At 38.2% G+C, this 19,588-nt stretch overlaps 1 protein-coding gene across 3 annotated transcripts in view; it reads left to right on the plus strand.

The window, feature by feature from the left end:
- The window catches only part of GUCY1A1 (guanylate cyclase 1 soluble subunit alpha 1), a 46,520-nt gene that overhangs the window by 11,783 nt on the left and 15,149 nt on the right, over positions 1 to 19,588 (plus strand). For all 3 annotated transcript variants that reach the window (XM_081092238.1, XM_081092239.1, XM_081092240.1), the window contains exons 2-3: positions 12,921 to 13,287; positions 16,446 to 16,507. In XM_081092238.1, coding sequence (XP_080948364.1) covers positions 13,033 to 13,287; positions 16,446 to 16,507 — 317 coding nt within the window. In that variant the 5' untranslated portion in view covers positions 12,921 to 13,032. The remainder of the gene's footprint in view (positions 1 to 12,920; positions 13,288 to 16,445; positions 16,508 to 19,588) is intronic.

A 19,588-nucleotide genomic window follows, 5' to 3' on the forward strand; every position in this document is an offset into this window, starting at 1 on the left:
GGATTGCATTGAATGTTCAGATCATTTAGGGAAATTTGATACCTTAACAATATTGAGGCTGGTGTATCTATTTGGCTTTTTAAAAATTATTTTACCAATGTTTGTAATTTGGTAGTCTTGCAAGTCTTTGGTTAGATTTATTTCTAATTATTTTATATTTGTTGACATTATTATAAAAGGATTTTTAAAAATGTAATTTCTCAATTATTAACTATCAGTACAGAAGTTACAGTGGACTTTTAAAAAATTAGCTTTATATCCTGCAACCTTGCTAAAATTACTTCTTAGTTCTAGTTGTTATTTTGTAGATTCTCTTGGAAAGTTTCACATAAATAATTACATATACATAAAATGGCATTTATACTTATCTATTTCTAATCTTATTGCCTTCCCACCACCACCACCCCCATGTCTACAGCCAAACTTATCCCTAGGTCCCAGGGCAGAGGGCTCAGGGCCCCTGAGCTGCGGAGCTTGCTGGGGCAGCCATCTATTGCCTTTTTCTTCTTATTTCAATGACTAGCAGCTAACTTTAGTACGATGTTGATTAGATGTGAGAGGAGGAATCCTTGCCTTGTGTTCCTCATCATACTCAGAAAGTGTTCAGTCTTTCACTTTAAGTATGACTTTAGCCCAGCTGATGTGCTCAGTGGTTGAGTATTTACCCATGAATCCCAGTTAGGGCACATGCCCGGGTTTTGTGGGACGTGCTGGTGGTAGCCAATCATTGATTCTCTCTCATCATTGATGTTTCTTTCTCTCTCTGAAATCAATGAAAACATATTAAAAAATAAAGTATGACTTGAACTGTATACTCAGTATATGTGCTCATATAGATTTTTTTTTTTTTTTTTACCAGTATAGCTATGATCATACAGTTTATCAAGCTAGTCCTCATTAGGGTTAGAGTGGGAGTCTCTTATGATTTTATACAACCTAATCAGAAGTGGAAGTCTCTGTCTTTCACTTTTTTTGAGCTAATCTTGCAAACTGTGTAGTAAGTATTCTTATTTAGAAAAAGCTACCAATAAACATACGTACATCAAAAGATTTCTAATCCGAAAAATCTGTCTTTCAAACTTGCTATTCCTCTTAATGTAATTCGCCTTAAAGTAATCTTCACTCATTTACACTATATTTCCTCGATAATTTCTTACATCCTTCTTCTTTTACTCTATTATTAGTGAAATTTGTCTCATAAAAGTCATATACTTATCATCTAAAAGTCAAATGATATTTTTTTTGGTCTTCTTGCTATAGACTGAATTGTGCCTCACCTCCATTTCATAGGTTGAATTCCTAATCCCCATTGTGATGGTATTTAGAGGCAGGGTCTTTGGGAGATAATTAGGTTTAGATGAGGTCATTAGCAGGGACCTTCATGATGGGATTAGTGCCCTTATTAGAAGATATACCAGAGAGCTTGTCTCTTTCTCTCCCTGGCCATGTGAGGATACAGCAAGGAGGTGGCCATCTGCACATCAGAGAGATAGGCCTCATAGACCTCACCAGAACTGGACCATGCTGGACCCTGATCTTAGACTTCCAGCCTCCAGAACTATGGGAAAATGAATGTCTGCTGTTAAAGTCACCCAGTCTCTGGCATTTTGTTATGGCAGCCTAAGCTGACTAATACACCCATTACCCTCTTCAGACTCTCAACATACACTACTTTTTGAATGTGTTCTCTTCTGTTTACATTCTCATCATATTTATCTGATAGCTGCTTCTCCATGTTAGTCATAACATCTTCCTCCAGTTCTTAAATATGAATTTTTCCTAGAGTACTAAATTTGGCCATCTTCTCTCTCTACAGGTAGCCCCTTGACATTGAACAGATTGAAATAAACTGAAATAAACTCCAGACTTTAATGGATTCCTCTATCTGGAGGACCACAAATTCATATCATTAATCTGTTAAACACTCCTTAATTAAAGACTCCAATTTTCAAATGCATCGCTACCTAGATGCCCCACTAACAGTTCAAGATCTTTGTATATAAAACAAAATTTCACATTCCTTCTCTCAAGCCTACGTCTGTTGCCTCTTTCTGTTAAAGGCACCATTATCCTTCTAGACAAACCTCAGAGTCATCTTGTTCCTCAGATCTAGTCTGTTGCCACATGATGACAACGTTAATTTTATAGTATCTCCAGCACCCATCCTTTCCTGCCCCTCGCCACCACTTCCTTCATTCCTTGAATTCACTTACACCATTCTTTCTCTATGGCATGCCCTTTTGCTAATATTTTTATGCCCAAGCTGTAGACATTTAAAAAAATAAGTTCAAATTCCATACATTACAAGGAAGTTTTCCTGATCAGCCTTTTGCTGCCCCAGCCTAAAAAATGATATTTATTATAAACATCATTAATTCTCTGTCTCTACCTGATCTCCACTTTTTATTATAGCCATTTAAGAATATATGTATACCTAATATAAATATATACATACTAGACTTTGAAGAAAATAGAAAGGAATATCTTCATTGTCTTCAGAAGCTCAGCAAATATTGATTGAGTTATAAATGAATTTATTAATGACTCATTATAATTTTTTTCAGAAAGCAAAGACATTCTATGGGTTCCAAAGTAGCCTCATTTTACTTGTATTGTATAGGTGTGGGTTTTTTTTTTTTGCCTGTGTTTTGTCCTATGTATATTAGTAGCCTAATAGTATATTTTATTGATATTACTTAATATGTATTAAATGTCCAGTAATACTGTGCTCAGTGCTTCTGATAGAGAAAAGAACTATAGGAAGAATGTGTGGTTTTCCATTTAAGCTAATTTCACAGTGAAGTGGAAAAGGAGGATCATGCATAACAAGCATTTTTGGTTTCTTTGGCAGATGTGAGTGAACTTCATAAATGTCTATGTACTAGGTGGAGTGAGATGTCTCCCTTCCAGAAAAGTTAATAAATAAATAATAAAATAGTAAAATAACTGGTAAAAATCATACAAATAGATAAATAGCTAATAAAATAATAAAAAAGGGAAATATATAGGAAAACTTTTGAAACATTTTTCTTCTCAAGTTTTATTTCAATTGCATATATGTGTTTGTGTCTGCACATAGGAAGACACAAGGGGGATGGAGGGAAGAACACTGAATACATTTGATAACAAAGAGTAAGCTGCCTTTACCTTTTCCATGTTTATACCAGCTGTCTTCAAGCCAGTAGTTCTGTCTTTCACTTTCAGCATAAAATAACTTACTGGAAGTCCAAAGTTGGATAAATTGTCCATCTGTATTGGCTAGTTAGATTAAGGCTGAAAACATGCCTTTCAATTAAGTAGTGAAGACAGAAGAATAAGTTTCTTTAGAAAATATGTTTAGAAAATTGGAAAAGGACTAAAGATAGCTTCTTGAGAACATACCAAAAGTGATGAGAAAACCATGATAAAGAGCCTGGGGAAATATTTTAGAAATTGTAGGTAGCCAAATAATTTTATAGTGTGCATTGATATTCGTGTGAAATGTAGATGAACCATAAGCCTTTAGTGGGACTGAGATGAATGATTTATGATAACTCTCAAGCAATTAAGTGTGGAACTTGAATTAAAAGTACTGTTAATTTTTTCTCAAAGCTGTAGCTGTAATTGTTGGGGATCCACAAAAGGAGGAGGGCTTCTCTGTATTTCAGTTGAGGGGGTGATCAGACTTCACTGAGGTGAACTCTGGTCTCCTGGTGAAACTTGCACGAATCTTGTCTGACCTCTATACCTCATGAGCTTTGGGATGTGGGCCAAGTCACTAAAATCTGGACTTCTGTCATCTGCAAGTGGAAACTATTGCAATACATAATCTTATATAACTTCTAGTTCTAAACTTCTAATCTTGAAATGCCTGTGTTTTTATGTAGACTTTTGTGTAAGAGATACAGAAATGAGTAAGAAAATTGGTTGGGGTTTACTGTGAACAGGAATATTTCTTTTCACTTTCCCTATTTTCAAACAATTAGAGAGGCGAGAAGGCATTAATAGAATATGGTTGTGGTTTGGGGTTTAATGGGAAAGACCCCAGCACAGCATGAACTTTGTGAGTATCCAAATATATACACACAAAGCACAGGTTCTGAAGCCAAAATTTGTTTCTGATAATGATTTCTTCTAATTATTATGAAAAAAAACCCAGATCTGCTCTATTTCCTAGAACGAGAGAGGCTCAAAGTAATATTTTGCAAAAGGGAGTCTCTTTAGAATTCACCGGGACCCGGAAAGGGTCTCTCACGCCGACCATTCCAGAATATCATGGCTTCATTCCCTCAGTTGACATGCCCAGTGGTCTGACCTTCCATTTTCTTCTGTCTTCTAGTTTAGCAGAGGAATTTAATCTTTATATTCCCAGGTTGTATTTATTCATAGAGGAATTTAAGTAACAAACACTATGGTGTATTAAAGACCACCCCAGAGCATGGGCTCTGTAATCAGATAGGCCCAGATTTGTTTCCTGTTTCAGATTCTTCTAGTATAAAAGGACGTTAAAACCCTGGCCAGTGTGGCTCAGTTGGTTGAGCGTTGTCCAGTGTACTGAAAGGTTGCTGGTTTGATTCCCAGTCAGGGCACATGCCCAAGTTGTGGGTTTGGTCCCTGTCTCTCACATCGATCTTTCTCTCTTTCTCTCTCCCTATCCTTTCCTCTCTCTCTCTCCAAACTCAATAAACAATGTTTTTTTAAAAAATCTTAAAACACACACACACACACACACACACACACACACACACACACACCCTTCTTTCCCCATAGGATTGTTGAGAAGATTAAATGACATGTGTATGTTCTTCGTAGCCCTTTAGAACGGAGGTCAGCAAGCTGATTCTATAAAGGACAAGAGAGTAAATATTTAGGCTTTGCTGGCCATGTGGTCCCTGTCACAATTATTCATCTCTGCTGTTGTACTTCCACAGCAGCAGCCATAGGCCATTCATAAATAAAGGAGCTTGGGAAGGTAAAACTCCTGTTTTTCCTTTACTATGACTACTTAACTCTGACACCAAATGTGTGTGTGTGTTTTCCTCACCAAGTAATTTCCAACACCAGCTGCATGTCCTTCAACTCAATTCCACTCTGACACTATAACCTGGAGGTAGCATCAGTTCCCACCGATGAAGGACTCCATCCCACCAGAGTGCTCCCCCTTCACCTGACAATCACAAGTCTGGGCATCTGGTCCTTTTAAGCAGCAAGCTGTACATTGAAGGTTCCCAGGACCTTCTCTTTGGGTCTCATAATAGGATGGCTCACATAATTCAGAAAAACAGTTTACTTATTAGATTACCAGTTCATTATAAAAGGATGCAACCAGGGAACAGCCAGATGGAAAAGATGCATAAAACAAAGTATGGAGAAAAGAACTCAGAACATTCATGTCCTCTCTGGACACACTACCCTTCCGGCACCTCCATGTGTTCAACCTCCAGCCCCTTTCTCCTCCCCAGACATCTGGGTGAGATGGAACGTTCCAACCCTCTCATCACCTGGATGGTTCCCTTGGCAACCAGGCCACATCCTGAAGGTATCCAGGAGCCCCCCCCCCCACCCCCGTGCCTCCCATTATCTCATTAGCATACAGAAAGACACCTTACACTTTGGAGATTTCAGGGGTTTTTAGGAGCTGTGTGGCAGGAAACAAGGAAAGAGGGCATATTCCAATGAAACTTTAGTTATGGAAATTTGAATCTCATCTAGTATTCATGTATCCTGAAATATTCTTCTTTTGATTTTTTTTCATGTATGGGGCGTAATGTTACAGGAGGGCCATAGTACCCTGCCACCTGTAAAGAGTAAGCCCAAGTTGCTTTTGGATGTGCTATACACAGAGGAGCCACTCTTTCTTCTTTTGATTTTTATTCAACATTTCATTATGTAAAGGCCATTCTTAGCTCAAGGGATGGACAAAAACAGCAGCAGGTTGGATTTTGCCCACAAGCCATTGCTTTCAAGCTCTGCTTTCAAGGGTCCGGAGTGCCTGGTGTTCTCAGTGGTGGTTTAGCCTTGTCTGACCCTCCGAGCCCTGGCCCAGTGCGGGCATCTCCTCCACAGCCTGAGCCTCCCCTGACACATTTGTTCCTCTTCTCCTTGCTTTTCTCTCTGTTGGTTGCTGTGTGGCCATGCCTACACTTCTTGATTAGTTTGTTCTTGACTAGGTTGGGTAAGGCTCTATCTCCTGCATTACAGAACTACACAGTATTTATCTGAGAATAGATCGAAACAAAATGGCTTACTTATAGGGTAAAAAGGAATTCTATTTCTCCCTTAACTCCTTTCATACCATCAATATAGCTCTCCCTTTACTTTGATGGGGAATATAAGACTTTTTTTGGGGGGGAGGGGGGCTGCTAGCAATCTGAGTCTATGCCAGTAGCCTAATGTACATTCTTGTTAGCCTATAGGTCCCTGCCCTTTCCTTAATTATTTGGTCTTGCAAGACCTGTTTACCTAAGTACTTCCATTTTACAGAGGCCATAAACCATGAACAATACACAACACCCAGAGAAGGATATTAGCACTGGCACCAGGCCAGGCCTTTAGGTGTGGGCTCACGGCCCCCATCCCAACACACGGGGCTTTTTACAAAGCCCGAGAAAGGTCTGGAAGTCCCATCCATATTTGGGGGATAAAGAAACCAAAAGGGTATAAAGGGATAGCTTCCTCCATATTGGTTTGCTCAGGATTTGGAGAGAAACAGTCTCCCCTGAGTCATTGTACTAGTACATGCGAAACATCTGAAAATAAATGGGTTTTTCCTGTGTCTCCAAGTACTCCTGTGCATTTTTCGGTCACCTGGTAAATTCTGTAACAACTTCTGTAATAATTATATTTTCAGTGAATATAGCTTTAAATGACTAAGTCTCTGGAGGGAACTATTACAGCACTATACCTATGATGGGAATTATCGAAGTAGCTGCAGGACATAGTTTAATAGAGTTCAGGAACAAAATATTGAAACATTTATCTGATTTCCTCATGCCCTTTCATAAGTGGTAATGCTGTTTAATTTGAAGAGATGCCAACTACCTATATTCAAATTTTAGTGAGTATGACACTCAAGCTTTAAAAACATAGATATTTAGGATTTATAGTCTAAAAGGTTTTGTTCTTGCTCTTTATAACTAAAGTTATAAAACATTCTGTAAACATTTTGAAACAAAAATTGAAAATCACAAAATGCTAATTCTTAAAGGTAAGATCTCCCTGCTATAGAGTATACTAAACTTTGCTGTTACCGCAAAGATCACACAGAAATCTCCCCTAAGTCCAATGAAAAAGATTGTGGATCACATCCACCTTATTTTAAATGAAGAATTAATACAGTTTATTACACATAATTTGTGTCCCATACTGTAGCGTTAGGGAGGAGGTTGCCATCAGGGGAGGGGAGATTCCTGCTGTGTTGGGTCCCTGGAGGTGAGGCTGCCATCACTTTTAGAGTTAACACCTTTGTTTTAGGAGGGTTACCGGTATCCTTACAAAATTTAGGATAAACACCCTTCACTCTTCTTGCAGATAAATGGAAGTGCCTTATACTTGCATGCATATGCAGTCTTTGGGAAAGTGAATGCTCTATTCTGTAATGTAAATTGGAGCCTGCTTTCTCTTGTCTGAGCTTTTTAAGAGAAGAAACTGCTTTCCAAAAGGCTATTTTATCAGGAGAGTTGGAACAGGCCAACTCCTACAAGGTATTTTGTAATCCTGAAAACCCCCAATCGGATCATAGTCATGATTTAATAACCAAAGCCATGAGAAATACATTACAGACTATTTTGATTGTTTTGCACGCCCTGAGAGCCTTCCTTTGGCTGTAGCATTGAGAAATAAAGTCAGAAGAATGTATCCTCCCTTTTCTTCAGCTAGCCAGGTCTAGTCAGTAGCCAAGCCTTGTAGAGTCCCTCCCTGAAATACTTCTGGAATTGATCTACTTTTCTCATTCTCAGGGTCACTCCTAGTCCAACCCAGATCAGCCACCTATCCAACTCTGGCCCATTTCTCAGTCTGTATCCCAAACAACGTTTTAAAAATCCAGTCTAACCTATTCACTTTCTTACTTCTAGGTCATTTCGTTAATTGCTCTTAGAATAGAGTTTTACTTTGTCTAACATGGTTTACAGAGCCCCCCAAATCCTGACTTCTGCCTGTCTCATCTCTCACCACCGCCGCCTTGTTCTCCCTGACCCCGTGCTTGAGCCAGGCTGGAATTATTTCACTTCCTAGAACATGACTCGGGCTGTTTTGGCCTCCAAGCCTGCTGTTTTCTCTGCAACTCTCGTTACCTGGCTCAGAGTCACAGTTCAGCTCAGAGTTCTCTTTCTCCTGGGCCTGGGTTTGGAGCCTTGATTTGCACTCGTGGAGCGCTTATGTGCCTGCCTTTTTCGTAGCACTTGTCACACCCTGGGACTGATGTGTCTGAAATAGTTTCCCTGCTGCACTGGACACTCCATGAGGGCAGGTGATATGCTTTACTCATTGCTCTGTCCCTGCATCTAACAGTGGTTCTCAACCTTCTGGCCCTTTAAATGCAGTTCCTCATGTTGTGACCCAACCATAAAATCATTTTCGTTGCTACTTTGTAACTGTAATGTTGCTACTGTTATGAATCGTAATGTAAATATCTGATATGCAGGATGGTCTTAGGCGACCCCTGTGAAAGGTTCATTCGACCGCCAAAGGGGTCGCGACCCACAGGTTGAGAACCGCTGAAGAAGAATGCCTGACTTATAGTAGCCACCCATAAATATTTGTTGAATAGAATGAAAAGTGAACGAACGGAGTAGGAGGCAATCCAGTGTATCAAAGACTCTACGGGAGTGGAGATTATGAAAAGGAAGATGCAAATGGCGTGAAGAATTCAACTATTAAGAGCTCAGAGATCCTTGAGGTTTACCTTTCAGCAGCTTATTGTTGAATTTGGTAACATAGTGGACACAAAAGCCAGAGAGTTGGAGACTTAGGAATAAATGTTATTTAAGGAAGTGAATACAGCACGTGACAGAAGTGTGAGTATAAGGGGAGCCAAGATAATGGTAACACCAGGAAGGAGTGATGGCCTAAAGGAGTCTGTCATTTGCTTGTCTTTTTCCTTAACTTAGTACTGGAAAGACTTGGGCCTTCCCACCAGTTTATCTACTGCTTTGTCCTGCTTTCCTTACACATCACCGGGGAAAGTTCTATAAATATGTCCTATGCAAAGTGAAATGAAACACATTTTAAAAGCCTGATTTATTTAATATTTTTTTCAATTTTGGAAGAATTAAAATTTTTTAGATTTTCAGTCTGCCTGAAAAGTAAGCTGTGTTCTTGACATCTGTTTATGAACATGGTTGCTATAGTTTGTACTAGAGTATGCGAACTTTATCCTGACTAAGGCCGTTTGTTTTAGTTTTCAGTTCCTTTCAGCTACTCTTAAAAATCTGGACTTTGGAATTTCATCTTAAAACACTTATATCTCTTTTTTTAATTGATTTTAGAGAGAGAAAGAAAGGAAGAAAGTGAGAAAAAGATTGATTTGTTGTTACATTTACTTATGCATTAATTGGTTGATTCTTGTATGTGCCCTGTCCACTAACCAACTTAACTACCCAGCCAGGGCCTCTTACTAGTATATATCTTTAACCACAGATTTTTGCATGATTAGGTGCTAGTTCTGACATTGATCATTGGATATATGGAGATTTAGTTCTTAGGTTACACATACACACACACACACACACACACACACACACCATTTCTAATTTAAGATCTGCTCTTATAAAAAAGGCTTTGTGTATCAGAGAGTACCTGTGGGGTGTTTTCTTCGGGTCATTTTACTTGTAGAAAAAAAAAGATTTTTGTGCTTAATTAGCTCTGAGAGTTGAAATGATGAAGAGCACCCTTACCTGAACAGTAAGGCATCTTGATTATTAATATGCGGCCAAGAGCTGGATCATTATTCTCACCACAGTAGTTAATCACTTACTAGTAAGAAGGAGAGAGCATTCGGTATATTTGGAGGCTGTTTAATCATCAACTTTGGGAATGGCAAATATTTCTCTGAATTTCTGAGAACATACAGGGCCACTGTTTGCCAAGCCTTTGCCACCAAATTTATTACTATAATTAATGTGTTTTCTCCTTAACAGGTTGTTCTCATTTTTATCATAAGCTATGTGTTAAGTTGCAAGTGACCACGTCATTTGTGAAGTTACCACTAGTGTTACATGGAAAAAACATCACTGGTTGGGTTGAGGAACCTGTTCTGTCTTCCTGGCAGGCAAACATAAGACAAACATAGGTTTCCAAGGTATTAGCACTGCGTGCATCTGTTTCATAGTGTAATTTCATCAGTTGAACAGATGAAGAATGCTAATTAGTTTGTTTATACATTTGTGATTTAATGAGACTAAACACTTAACTGATCTTGAAGTAGGTACAACTTGTTTCCTGTTGCTGTTTTTAGTTTAATTGAAAACAGTGTTAGGCACAGTTTTCTGGAAGTTATAGAACTGTGTAATAGGGGAGAATCTCAAGGAAGGATGGGTAGTCAGTTTTATCCTGCCACAGTGAGACTGCATAGGAAGATGAGAATTAAAATATTGAGTTTCAGGGCAAGAGTTGAAATCCATTGTTAACGAGAAGATTAAGCTGATGAAAAACTTTATCATAAATGACATTATAGCAAACTCCTAAATCCAGTATTTAAGTTCTAATGTGCCCCAGAATAACTTATTTTAGGAAGTAGTTCTATACCTTCATTACATTCGACCTATAATAAGAATTTTATTTTTTATCATTTTTGCTTTTATTTGAATACCCTCCAAGAATTCTGATTCTTCCTCTAACATTTTCTTCTTGTAATTGTTGTAGTTACATCAAAATATAACTGAAATCATGGCATTCAGTTACTATAGCTCTTCTTCCTGAAAACTAATACAAAATAATGGTGTTATGCTTATTATAAATCAATAATTATTTAATACCATCTACTATAATCTCTTTTATTACTTTCACGTTGTGCAAAACTGGATCTGCAGAGGCTGTTATATTTTGGGAGATGAGGAAGTAACTTGTCCTATAGTCAAAATTATATTTGGATTAAAATGCTTCAGTTAACTTGCTCAGCTTTTCACAACCAGGGGTCAGAAAACTACAGCCTGTATAGCAAATCTACAGCCTGTTTTTGCAAATAAGGTTTTATTGAAGGACATCAATATTGATTCCTTTTTTTATAGCAGCTATGGCCTTCATACAAAAATGACAGAACTGGGTCAGTGATAGAGACCTACTTTCTGGCCCTTTACAAAAAGGCCTGCTGACCACAGATCTAAACCCTACATGAGGTCGGGAATTGGTAAATAGTAGTAGAATTATGCTGATATACATTAGCCTGAGAAACAAATATTTGTGGAACTGAGTCTTCCAATGAATGCAGTTGAGAGCTTTAAGTTTTTAGGTCTTTCAGAATCCAAGTAACCATTGCACCTATGGCCAAATTGCCTTTGAGACACTCAGTAGCCTGCTGAGATAGCTCCTATTCTATTCTGGCAGAGTATGTTTTCTGCTCCTGAATATATAGGGTCTTCCTTGTACCTTCTTAAAGATTCATAAATTACATGTGAACACAGATTTGGGGTATGACTGTAAATAAAAGAGAATACTGTCAGCTTCTTCTGGCCTGTCAGCATCCATCATCTTCACCTACTCAATATCCATGCGACCCCAAAGGTTGTCAGATGGTAATTTAGGTTTCCTATTTGTTTCAGTTCAGAAAAGGAATTGTCCATTGCTCTAAACTTATTAGATAACTTACCTGTGACAAATTGAAAGCTATTGCTGATGCATATTAAGAATATATTAAGAGCATATTAAGAATATATTAAGAACTCTAGTTCTAAAGACGGAAGTATAAGGCTCTATCCTGGATAATTCAAATACCACCAGCCAATGAACAGAAGAATTATGTTCTTGTTGGCTCTTTAATATAAACTTCTAAGCCACCTTTAAGATAAACTAATCCTAGTTTCTAAATTAAGCCTTATTATTTAGAAACCAGTATCATTTGTGCTTGAGTTAGTAGAAAATGCATTGGCTCTGGAGTGAGATGGACTTACCTTTGAAGTTGAGCTCCATCACTTTCTAGCATTTCAAACTAAAGTAAATGACCTAAACTTTCAAGCATCTGGCTTGTTGGGAATAAGAATGTTTGTGCCATATGGTTGCTATGAGGATCAAACGACTCCCATGAGACTTAAATGTAAGTACAGAGTTCCCAGGCATATAGAAGGGGGTGAATAAACGTAGGTTCTTTTCCACTCTTTTTTGTGTGTTTTTTATTTTCCTAGAATGATGAACCCAGTTAATCAAGATCATTAGAATTGTTGATAAGCTGAACTTATAACCAGACAGTGTTTCAGTTCTGAAAACATATATTCAATGTTTTAGACCTGAAAAAAATGTACTTAGGCATCAAGTATATATATTTGGGTATGTTTGGGAGACATTAGTTTATGCTCTTCTGATTTATCAGAAGTGATAGCATAGTGAGAATGTAGTAGTATGAGCACTAATAAAACTACATTTAGATTCGGCTTCTGTCTTAAAACCATACTGTTCCACCAATGCGGAATCAAACTAGCCCAAAAGGTTATAAAAATGGACACCAATAGTTTGTGTTAATGAGGACATTTTGGAGAAAATTATGTTCCATTTGAAAAATATTAAAATATTAAAAGCAAGTATTTTACTAGTATACCAAAATGCACATATATTATAGATCTTTACCAAATGTTCCATCCATTTTATAATTGACATTCCCACCAGATTTTTTTTTTACTTGAAAAATGCAATATGACTATGTGGTCTTTGCTTGTTCACACCTGTCTTTTTCTGTTTTCGTAAGTGCACTAAGTCACCCGCTCTCCGTTCTGACTTTCTGCTGCCTGTAGACACTCCCATCACCAGTATCCTTGATCTGATCGTGGCTTCCATTAGTCAGTCCCACATAAGAGGAGCAGCTCACCAGGACGAGATACACAGCAGGCTGAGGCCACTGACACCATGTTCTGTACGAAGCTGAAGGATCTCAAGATCACAGGGGAGTGTCCTTTCTCCTTACTGGCACCAGGGCAGGCTCCGAAAGAGCCAGCAGAGGAGGTGGCGGGAAACGCAGAGAGCTGCCCAGCCACCCTGCCCATCTGTCAGGACGCCCCTGAGAAGAATGTACAAGGAAGTCTCCCTCAAAGAAAGACCAGTCGGAGCCGCGTCTACCTTCACACTTTGGCAGAGAGCATTTGCAAGCTGATTTTCCCCGAGGTGAGTGCTTGCCCTGTTCAGGATGTTACTGATATTTTGAAAATTGTAAAATAATGGTTTTCTAAGGAAAATGTAAACACTTGCTTTCTCACTCTCAAGTCTCTGATAGATGTTTCCTGGAAACACAGAACAGCATTCCTTTAAAGCAATCATCGTCTTAAATTGTATTTCTCTTAAAATGTTTAACATCTTGAATTATTTTCAAAAAGATCCTGACTCTGACAAGCTTTTGAGCAACTGCTTAGCCCCTTAGCATCAGCTTTCTTATCTGTAAAATGGAAACAGTAACGGTCTCTCTGTTTGAGAGTTTTAATGAACATGAAGTGAAGTGATCCATACCTCTTCCCATACCATAAATGACCAGTAGTTGTCAACTATTATTTTAAAATCAAGTTTCTTGAAGAATAACTTCTTTTCTGCCATGTTTTCTTCTTCTGAATCCCAAGAGTAAGATATATCCCCTGATAATTTGTTGAAGTGGGGAAATCTCCCTTTTCCTGCTGTGTCTGAGTCTGAAATCTCTGCTCAGGCCAGGCTTGACCTGGTCCTTTGTGTCAGAGGTGTTAGTTCAGACACTTCTTGAAATAGCTCTGTGAGCTGCATAGCCTAATATCATTTTGAGATATGGAGCATCTTCTGTTAATCTACCTGTGACAGAACACTGGGAATAGAGCATATACCTTATTAGGTAAAATATTTTAGGAATAGAAGAGGCATGTAGAGAGCTCCTCTCCCCCTGCAGGGCTAAAGAGAACAGCTGAAAGTCTCCATGATATCTTCTTCCCTCTATCTGTGTTCAGTTTTATAGACACTCACATAACCTATGAGATTGGAATTAGACTCCAGCTATCATAATCCACTGGTAATTTTTAATTGACTCAACACCAAAGCATTGAAGAACCACATCCCTAAGGACTTAGGGGAGCTAAGTAACGTGACCAAAGTCATACAGCTTTTGAAGACTAGAGCAATTTCTGCTGTCAAACAATATGGGCTCCAGTGAGTGAGAAAGAAGATACTTGAATTGAAGCTTGAATTAGAATTAGCTGAAAGTTGAAGGGACTAATTTTGAATATAGTATCATCACAAAAATACTTTGGTTAATCATCTTTGAAATAGAAATATTTAATTATTCCTATCCTACTCTAGTCACTAGACAGCCAGCTATGGCTGGGATGAGGGACATAGCCCTTGTCAGGGAGTTGGTTGGTTGGCATCCCAGTCTGGGGAGTGGTTGGTAGTCTTGTTTCCAAGGACAGAGTGAGGTGCCCAGATGGGAATGATGAGAATGATGGGGAAGCCGGAGAGCCTCCATGCTTCTCCTGAGTCTTGTCATTGCCATGTTGGCTTCATTATTTTGTCTGACAGATTTTGAATTCCTAAAGTAGAAGTCACCCACATGCTAAAACATTCCAAATATCAATATAAATGATATTTTACTGTATTGTCTTTGTTTGGAATAATCTCTGTTGTTTGTGAGCTCATAGAAGTATTTATTAGGATTTGACAATACTGCTATAAGAATTCTAAGGCAAGACTATAAGAATTCTAAGCGGCAGAAGAGGTACAGTAGGTATTATTCACTAGAACGCCTCTCTGACAACTGAGGTCATTTGCCTTATAACAGTAAATGGTCTAATGTTGGATACATTTGGACTGAGTAATACTAATCTAGATTATTCCATCAACTGCCCAAACATCTGCATGTCTTTAATTAAATAGCATTTTCAAAATTTTTAAAGTAGACATTTAATTCTTTTATTGTTTGGATAACAATTCTATCTGTTATCCAAAGGAAGAGACTCAAAATACCATTGGACAGAGTATAGTTCTCATTTTAGATAATCAGACTTTACTCTCCAATTTGTTTTTATGGCTGGAGCAAGTATTAAAATCCATGAACCTTCCAGCCTTTCTTTCATCCTGAGGCAGACATATCCTCCCTCTCTTTATCGGACCAGTCAGAGAAGCTGTTCTACATTCTACATTTAAGTTTTCTTTTATTTCTTTTTTGCACTTGCATTTTTTCCTAATAAATTTTAAATCTTTCCAAAGCTCTATAATGAAAGTCCCTTTCATGATTTATTTTATTAAAACAGAAGCTTGGGTCTATTTTGCTGAACTCCACTGCCTCCCTTAACCAGTGGAAACTCTAAGTGAGATATAAATAGTGCTTAAGGAGAAAGGAATTTCCCAACTTGGAATAGAGCCAGAAAATTCTTCACTTTCCTCTCGTTAAACTACAGAAAGAACCAGCAGTTATGTATACCCATGTAGAAACGTATGATTTTTACATGCTCTGCAAAAAAAAATTTGGCAGCTCTGTTTACCAATGCTCTCCTTCCCCTTATTAACCAGAGACAACAATCTGTTAAGAAAGATTGAGAGTCAAGTATTTAAAAAGTATGGAGGCTTACCTGGAATATCTTGAAGTATAGGAAAATTCACGAAATCAATAAAAGAGAGTGAAATTACATGTGTTTGGCAAAGATAATTAGTTCAAAGAAAGGAAATCGGTGCAAATTAGGGGAAATCCAAGATTTGTTTCAAATCAGTGATCAACTGATCTTGGCAACAGATTGGATAAAAGAAAGGGAGAGACAGATAATGCCAGTTTTCTAGACCTGGGGGTGTAAATGATACATGAAACATAAATATGCATGTGGAGTTAAGGGCGGGGAGTCACTGGCATGGCTGGGTGTGGAATTGGTGACAGGAACACGGGTTGGCTTGGCTTGAGCCACACGGGCATTGACGTATTGGTAGCACATCCAAAGGGGTTTCCTGATCCAAAGGGAGTGATGCCCAGAATTCCTTCATGGAAGACCTGACTTTGCCAAACTGGAGTCTTCTATTTGTACTCTCACTCACCTTGACCTTGGTCCGTGGCTGTCAGGAAGACCACCCGCCACTGGTAAAGCCGGAGGCCCACAAACCCACATCCAAACTCAAATTAGTCTGAGCTCATGGTTCCTTCCCAAGTTTGAAAAACCCATGGAAAACCAGTCCCACTTTCCAAAGTGTAAATTCATGACACTTATCATTACAGTGATAACATAGCCGCTTCTTGGCGAGAAACTTTCAGGGAGAAGGATTAAAAGGTATTGTCGAGTCAATTATTTAAGGGAATGTTCACAACTTTTCTTTTCGATTTTCAGTTTGAGCGGCTGAACTTTGCACTTCAGCGGACACTGGCAAAACATAAAATCAAAGAAAGCAGGTAAATTGAGCTATTTATTTGTGTGAACTTATTACCATCTCTGAGGCCACTATTAATAGCCAACACTTGCTGAAAGTATCCACATGTTTTGAATCACTATGCTATGCCAAAAACTGGACTGTTTTAGCTGCTACTAATCCGAAAATAAGTGCATTTTCGCATGTTATGCATCACTAAGCTCCAAGTTTATGTAAAATGTTTAGGATTTTCTAGGGGTTGAGGAAAAGGCAGAACTGAGTTTCCAAGCTGGGTTTTTCAGAGCCCATGATTTCAACGTTGTTGCCATATACTGCTGCTTTGAACAAGCTCCCATAGGCCTCTTCTCTCATACTAAGGGTGATTTCTGAAATACTTAACAGGTCAGGCATGGATGCCAGACACTCAGTGCACAGTCCTTGGCTGATGAATACTGCTAAAAGGTTGAAGCAGGGTTCCTGTGCCCCCTCTGTCCCCACTTCTCCTTCCCCCCAAATTAGACTTTAGGTGCTGCATTAGGAGGAAATGAAATGGAAGAAGGATGGGGGGTGGGGAATTCGGGGGCCTTGGGACAGCAGCTCTTAATCCTTAGGGAAATTTTCAGTATTTTTTATAAGCGGCATGGTTATTCTGATGTGCACTGGCTAAATATCAGTTCTGTTTAGACTTTATTTCTTGTACTGTGCCTGTGCAATTTTATTTAAGCTAGTTTTCTGTAGAGGCTTAATCTATAATAAGCTAGCTTTCTGTAGAGGCTTAATCTATAATAAGCTAGCTTTCTGTAGAGGCTTAATAGATAAGGTGATTTAAAAAAATAATCTGATTTATATAGTTCATTTTTCAACTATATCTTGGCGCAGTCACTGCTGGTGGATAATTTGACTTGGTCTTGTTTTCAATTCCCTGAAATGCCAAGGATTATTCAATCTGCCAATGATAGAATAAATACTTGAGTTCAAATTTACAGAGTTGAACATTGACGTTCTGCAAACCAATACCATTGTCAGAGATATTTTATAAATTCATTCATCTCCCTGCTACTCATGAGTGAATAATCTGTTCTGTGGATTATCTGCACTTAATTTTCCTTGCTGACTAACTGGTCCCAGACTGCAGGCAGCAGGCTGCCAAGAGGAGTCCCAGACGGGTCCAGAGAAGCGAGAGTGAACCCGTGTGTCTGACAGAAGCTTTGTTTACAGGAGTGATATGCAAAGTATTCCAGAGCCCCCGACCTTGATTCTCAGTCAGGCTGATAAGATAGCCACAAGTCATCCTAGCTGTGCTACTGTGTCTGTCTGCCTAAGTCCTTGGCAGCCAGTTCACACAAAATTTATTCTCAGTGCTTTGTGTTCTGAATGTTCCTAAGTTAGAGGCAGACATTCCTTCAGGATGTGTTCCCAGCAGCGCATCTCTTTTAAAGATCTCAAAACTAAAAATAAATACATAAATAAATAAAAATGAATATTTTATTTGCAAGTCTTGAAACATCTTTAACCACTTGCCTGACTTTTTATAGAGCAGATCATACTTTTAAATTGTCCTCGTGGTAATTGCGCAGTTGTTGAAATAAGATGAGCCCCCCCCCCCTTTTTTTTAATAAGAGTGCCTGTTGATATGCCAAATGCCTTCTCTCTGCTTTGCTTTTTAAAATTGTTGCATATGCTCTTTGTGTCTGGGTCTCCCACCGGCACCACCATCTTTTTGGCAAGGCAACTGCTGTTTCTGTTGCTCTCATTTTGCCAACTGCTGAACACACCTGGCTCCCTTTTGCAGACTGCTTCTCCTATGTGTCTTGAAAAGCAAAACACCAATATATTAAAAAATAAACTGTCCCTCAATGGAGTACTGGAGCTCCCTACACACCACCATCTATTTTTTAAGTAAATGAGTTTTAGTAGAACCATTCTGATAGCTCCCTGGGGTGGTTGCACATAGAGCTTTTGTTTTGTTAATTTCTCTAGGATCTGTTGCTCACATTATCATATGTATGAACTCTTGGCTGGTGTTTGTGTGTGTGTGTGTAGCACACATTCAAGCTTCTACCTCCTTTTTGAAGATAAAGAGAGGGGGCTTATTTTGAATTGCACTATCTGCTGTTTGGACTCACTTTGCTCATATCTCATATCATGGGTGCTGGGAATTGGCAGCATTATAGTTCTCTGAGCAGATTTGCTCTCATTCTCTAGAAAAAAAAGAAGTTGCTTAAATGACAAAAAAGGAGCCAATTAAAGGCTGATTAATACAAAACAATATATATCAAGGGGTTTGATGATAAAAGACTAGATTTGGGTGGTGAGCACACAATTGAGTATACAGATCTTGTATTATAAAGGAGTACTATATATCAAAGTGTTTGGGGGTCTCTAAAGTCAAACTAGATAATGCCAGTTAGTGTTCTTCAACCTGTTAAAATAAGAAAATATTTCCACCTAGTATTTTAAATAATTATAAGCAGTATAACTTTATCTGACAAATAGTGGACTAAGCAATTTTCCTTCTTGAAAATATTCCCTTTTGAAACTTCTCTAAATGTGTCATGTTCTTTGAAATCTATTCAAAAATTTTAGATTCATGCCTGTTTGTAAACTTGGCTTGTCTAATGGCATACTGAACCACAATCAGAACTTGGGTGCCTTTAAATATACTTCGGTAATTTGGCAAATTTGCTCATGATCAGTCATCACTATCAGAAGTCATCAACAAAAAAATTAGGCAGACATGAATCAGCAAGTTGTCCAGTTGAAATCAAAATGTGTGTGCTATTATCAACTTCTATGCTACAGAAACCAGTGCAGTAATTGAATAAAGAATAGATTAGTTACTCATTTTTATACAAGATCAAGGATAACACTTAATGTAAAGATGTCTGAGAGTTAAATATACAGGCTTTACTGTATGTTTATAAAGTAAATGTACAGAATCTACTGTATATTCACTTTAGAAAAATATTGTGATCCTTAAAAATGAAATCCATCAGTATGTAGGTTTTTCTTCTTGTGGCTCATTTCATACTCCTGGTTCCCTGCCAGTGTATGCCTCTATAGTATTAGCTTAAGTGAAGTTCAGTTAAAAGGCAAGTACTTCATAAAAAATTATGAAGTACTC

The sequence above is a fragment of the Myotis nattereri genome (assembly GCF_964212035.1).
Source record: "Myotis nattereri genome assembly, chromosome: 5".
NCBI classification, from domain to species: domain Eukaryota; kingdom Metazoa; phylum Chordata; class Mammalia; order Chiroptera; family Vespertilionidae; genus Myotis; species Myotis nattereri.